Here is a 5990-nt window from a genome sequence, read left to right on the forward strand (position 1 = left end):
TTTCGTTCTATATATGCTCTTAATAGATGACTTTCTTGTCGCGAGCTGATACGGACGAGCCGTTTACCAATGAATCTAAGAAGAACTGTGGCTGCTTGGTCGCCTCCCATTACGTGTCGGTAACGAACAAAATCTCTAGGAAAATCAAGGCAATGTGTTGTATGATGCCGACCCTGTTAAGCGCTTAAAGCAAAGGTGCGTTACATTAAACATTCCATGGGTATATGTGCTGTAAAATAACGCATATCTTAAAATAAAACACCCATAATATACGTTAGAAGATATGATATTGAGCAGTTAACTGCTTTCTTGCTTACAGCACTTTATTGTATGGCACCTCTCATCAGGCGATGCAAGGGCCTTCGATTAGTCGAAATTTCCATATATATCTGTATATACGTGGTCGATTCAAGACCATGAGGTTATGAAACGGAACGTTAAACATTGCGTAGAGCGGTGGGAAGTCTTCGCGCAGAAGCAGGCTCTAAACCGTATGCGTGTCGATGGCGTATATTATAAATCGCAGTAAAACTCTAATGTCTTTCATCCGTCGCCACTTTGCTAAGCCTTGAAGTGGTTTAGCGCTGAAATTTGTCGACGGGAAGGTGAAGCTCATTTGCCGCCTTAAGCGATGTCTCCGTCCTGCTCGAGGAACAGTCGTACACCTTGGCGTCGACAGGCACGGACAGGAGTGCATCCAATGAACTGCCCACGCTGCTCCACGGTAAGCTGACGCCAAAAAGTTGCTCCCTGCTGGCACAACTGTCATCGCAAGGACAGCCTTCCTCACATGGTGCAGCATCAGCTGCCTGAGGCCCTTTGCTGTCGTCCATCTTGGGACACAGGACCACGTGCCTGACCGAGCCCGAAGCACTGCGTGTTTGACGGGGCTTGCAGCTGCGCTCAGTCACAGAGGACACGAGGCTCCCGTCCTTCTTGGTCTTCTGGCAGAAAGAAGACGAGAAGATCGCACAAGCATCATAAACTTATTCCTATGACAACGGATTTTAGGCATCCCTCTTAGACATCTGTTTTAGGCGTCTGCCAAACCGTAACAAAGGTTTCATGTATCAGTAAGCCACCCTGCCGTATACTTTTTCTCATTTGTATTGACGCAGTGCTGGTCTGGTGCTATCGCCATATCGTTTGTTTGTAAGGACGATAAAGCGGTTAAAGGAGGATAAGAACTCACAAGTTCAAGAGCATGTGCTCGAATCCCATCGCTTTCTTATCAAGCTTGAAAGCTATGGGAGTCGAGGATATGCTCTTGAACTCGTGAGTTCTTATTTGTCGCGTCGGCATCAGCTCCTTAACATTAATGGGCCCTCATTACAAACGCTGTGTCTTGCGTAAGGAGTGCCGCAGGGAAGTATACTGAGACCTTTCTTGGTTAATTTATATATTAACGACATCGTCAACATTCATGCTAACTCATTTTATGCTATATACGCTGATGACACAAGTGTATTTTCCAGCGGTAAAAATACTCACGAATTATTTAGAAAAGCTAACGAAATGCTTGTTATACTCTAGCGTTGGTCGCAACTAAATGCATTAGAATTTAATACGGTCAAAACAAAAGCAAACATTTTTCGCCCTAAGGGTGAAAGTGTATCATGCTCTGAATCTTTGACTGATAGCTCGAATATTATAGAAATTGTGTCAGCATTCAGAACCATTGGTGTTTTAGTTTACAGAAAAATTGCTATGGGATCTGCTTGTCAGTCACGCCTGTTTATCTGTATCACGTTTTATTAGTCTCTTATACTGTAATACTCACGTACTTCCTACCAATATCAAATTGCTGTTTTTGAAATATTTGTTACAAGTGAATTACTTCTAACTCGAACGGGACACTGCCACGCCCACAGCCTTACAAAAGGTCTATGTCCTTCAATATTGACCCTTTTCGCGGTGATCCTGTGGGCGCTGCCATGTTTGATCACGTAGTGATGCATCCATTGCTCAATTGCCTCAACTGCCTCCGTTGCAATCCTTGTCTATACAATGGAAGTGTATGACGCCGGCGCGGCTTATAAAACCTCTGTTTTGGAATATATCGTAGACGGTGACTAGGTGGACGACATGAAGCTTTGATCACAGCTTCAGAGAACATGCAAAAGCGCTTTTAGAGCTGATTAAGCTATGTACAAACGGCACAAGCAGTGTATATGGTGCTTGTTCTAAAAGCGGGGCTAAATATGTATTCCAAGCTATCTAAACATTCTGCTCATGAATTCAATCAGGATTAGTGTGTTTTGCTCTTTGTTCTTTATTTGGCAAATATTTTGAAGTAACGGCTTGTCAGTTTCTGACTCAATGAAGTTCCTCGGTACGGCCACTATTTGATTATTTTCTGCCTAATCGCTTGCGGGTGTGCTCAGTTCCGATATATTTGTTCTTGCTGCGCGCAAATCTTGAAACGTAGCTGTTTTGTACATGTAATACCTTGTCGCAAACATATATTATCGCTAGTAACTCGTTTACTCTTGTGAACCATCACGAAACATTCAGCTTCGACCATTCGTGTGCCATCGGTGTGGTCTGTGATTTATTGTTGTGCGCATATAATCAAGTGTGCGCCCATTCACTTATTCTTGATACGGCGGCGATAGAATGGGCGTAAGTTTTCGGGCCAGTTTGGATAGATATATATATATATATATATATATATATATATATATATATATACGCGAAACTTACTATGACAGGAAGTGGCGATACGACCTTTGTCATTGCTTAACGAGTGGAACTCACTCTTGCCGACGTTCTGGGGCTGAAGCCCTTACTTTGAAGGTTAGCGATACAATGCTGGCGGATCAGCAAATTTCTGTATCCCTTAGGAATTCCGTACATCTTGAAGTGCCGGTAACACGTTCGGACAGTTGGAGCAGCGGTCCGCGAACTTGGCTACAAACATTCATTCCATTCCTTAACATGCCAGTCACTATTTTTGCAGCCAACTACTACACACGTCTTCAATCCACATGATTCAATCTAGCATTATTGGAGCACAGTGCGTTAGCGGAAACTCAATTGCATTTATGACAGCTGATTGCACAGAAGCAAGGTAGAAGCGGTAATGGTTTCGTATTCATGCATGGTCGCTGAGGAGACGTATGGCACGCCGCCGTAAGCGCCATCTCATTTTTCTAAAACAAACTGCTCCGCGAAAAGGGGCAATAGAGAGCTTTACGCGTCATTTGCAACTTAGCCAGAGCTCAATCTTCCGCACAGCTCTTCCGAACTGTTGATATTCCAAAGGTTTTAGTATTTATAGCCTACGCAAATTAAGTTCTTCGATACCAGTACGAAATAAACAACAATATCTGAATGCTTAAAGAAATAGCAGCGCTAACCGAATACTCGTCTGTGTATCCTTTACAGCTCATGAAAAAATTCGAAACAAGAACACAACGCACAAATTACGTAGCCCTAACGTTCAGAGAACTTCTGCCATCTGTATTTTCTGTTTTAACACTAGATGGTTTTTATATATCATGTTGCAGGTCTGAGCTTCATGCTGTCTTCGTGTGGAGCTCATATCTGGAATCTCAAGTATGAAGATTGTCTTTCATGCAGTGTTTTTCTTCGCTTTTTTTAATGATGATTGTGTACAAGCATAATGTATGTTTCTTTGCTTATGTTTATGTTTATGTGCGCAGGTTATGTATACCGACACTGCAGGCTGCTGAACTGTAATAGGCTGTGGAGCCTAGTCACGCTCACTAGAACTTTTTCTTCCCATGCCCTGCGGTCTCTGAAGTGGTAAATAAAAATGATTGATTGATAAAGAGTAGGATTGAGCCTCTGCTGCGAAGACGGTAGGTTGCTCCTTTGATCCATCTTCTCACAACATGTTATTTGCTTTTATCTTGGTTGTTATTTAAACTGGCATAAAACTCTTGCGGGAGGGCGTTCGTTGAGACGCCACTTGACAACGCCCAGTGTATAGGTATAAATTCCAATGGCGGCTAGCGAGGGAACTATTAAAGCGGCCCCGCAACACTTTTTAATGGTGACCATTTTCACTCTAGCGCCTTTCCTTAGAATGTCAAAGAACTAAACGCAAAATTAGCTGTGGTAATTAACGCACACAAACGCAAGTTATCGGTCTCAGAAACTTCAAAATACAAGCCAAATAAGAGGAACTCAGGGCTATATTTTCGCGCCTCTGGATGGCACATTTCACTCTTCCATGACGTGGAATTGCGGCGCGCAGCAGCCACAGAGCATCGATGTTGCGTAACGGATGTTGGAGCGCCATGGTCGCCAAGCATTCCCAGCTTGTTGATGGCGTCATCTATGCCTCCGCAATCAGGTGGTGCGCTCTGAAAGCTCGGATGCCATGGCGTCACTGGTATGGTTACAACAGCTTCAGCGAGTTGGCCATAGGCACGCCATGCACTTGTGGCATAAATTTCTCCGTAGCGTTGCATGGGCAATGACTCCAAATTTTCGGACATGGTGTATGCATAGCATGTTAAACCGTACGCACCCCACAGTAAGCTGGCAAAACTTGAGTGCGTTCGGTTGGGCTAGAAAATTTTATATAAATTTTCTTTTGTCGCAGATGATATCAAGTGGTGGCGATAATCAACATCAACTGATACCCCTGAAAACGGTTCCCTCGGGTAGGAAAAGCCGACTTCAAAGACCATGCTTTAGAGTACAGCAAACAACGGAAATAATTCAGTTCTTCATTGTTCATAATGAAGGTGGTCAGCGGCAGAGAGGATGTTGTCGGTTTCTTTGATTAATCTTTCAGCTTCACATTTACATGAGCGGTGTCTTCTAGAAGGTGTTTTAGCATGCAAACCTGCGTAGTCAAAAAAGATTCCATGCAGAAAATAATTGGATTATTTGCGCATGCCTTGAGAGATGCGTATGCAATACACTACCTGGGTTTCCGATTCTGTTTTTTGCTTTCTGTTTTTTGATGATACTACACTATATAGGGTCACTCCAATAAATTGGCACGTGATCGTGGGTCCGTACAGGTACAACTGATGCCAAAATATAATTTCACTGTTGAAATTTAGCGCTTACGTCTGTGTTTCGTTTCTTCCTGTGTATTTTTGTTCTTGCTGCACTACACTTGATGCAGTTTAAGCAAATTCCGCTACCTTCTTAGAAGCAGGTGGTTCCTAAACTGTTCCGTACCTCGTTGAAGGTGCTCTCGGGGACTGGCGGCTCGCTATGGCCAGAGACCTGCACCGATTGCAGGGACATAGGCGTGGACAATCCGGCAAGGTGTGGAAACTTGGCGTACACCTGCTCCTTGCTGAGCACGGGTCGTTCGAAGGGCTCGATCGCCGTGCCGCCTAGACCCCGCAGTTCGCTCATGCTGGGAGCGCCGCCTTGGGTGCTCACCTCCATCGTGGAAGCCTGCGTCACACAACAGGTCATGACGCAGAACACCTCGGACTGAACAGCACAATAGCATAAGCACTGAGCTACCGAGGCGGGTTTGTTCTCACTCCTCTTTGCGTCATTCTGCTCGCTTTAAGGTTTATTTCTGAATACGCATCAACTAGCCCCTCAATTCATTCTGCCGAGTTTTCGAGGGTGCATGTGCAAACGTGCCTGCCAGGATTCGCGCCCTTCGTGGTGTTGCGCGGCGACCGGGGTGCCGGTGACGCCCGTGCTGAGCCGGTCGCTGTCGACGGCGATGCCAACCGACTCGATGGTCAGGGCGGGCCCGACGAAGGTGCTAGCTGTGGGGTCGCCGCCGCAGAAGCTCGCCTGACCGGACACTACGAGGGTGGAGGCCGACGCTGCAGCACCAGCAGGTCTCCAGAAGGTCCATTCTGAGTGCCGACCACTGCAAGGAGACGATTTCGAAGTAATAGGGAGTCCTTATGAAGGTTTTACCGTTATTGAAGAGGAACGGGTAATCAGTTTTCTTTTAAAGCCAACCTGTTTAAGCGAGCCCTCATGGACTTGGCTGGCCGTGGCTATCGATGCCACTGCTGCAGTCTTGTAAAATA

At 45.3% G+C, this 5990-nt stretch overlaps 1 protein-coding gene across 1 annotated transcript; it reads right to left on the reverse strand.

Moving 5' to 3' along the window:
• Positions 1 to 504: 504 nt before the first annotated feature.
• On the reverse strand, positions 505 to 5381 carry LOC125944547 (uncharacterized). Its single transcript, XM_049665045.1, has 2 exons — positions 5164 to 5381; positions 505 to 944 (listed from the first exon to the last, which is right to left on the reverse strand). Exons 1-2 carry the CDS (start codon positions 5377 to 5379, stop codon positions 579 to 581), a joined length of 582 nt encoding a protein of 193 aa, XP_049521002.1. The 5' UTR covers positions 5380 to 5381; the 3' UTR covers positions 505 to 578.
• Between the last annotated feature and the right edge of the window lie 609 nt (positions 5382 to 5990).

This window comes from Dermacentor silvarum, chromosome 3 (assembly GCF_013339745.2).
Source record: "Dermacentor silvarum isolate Dsil-2018 chromosome 3, BIME_Dsil_1.4, whole genome shotgun sequence".
Taxonomy (NCBI): domain Eukaryota; kingdom Metazoa; phylum Arthropoda; class Arachnida; order Ixodida; family Ixodidae; genus Dermacentor; species Dermacentor silvarum.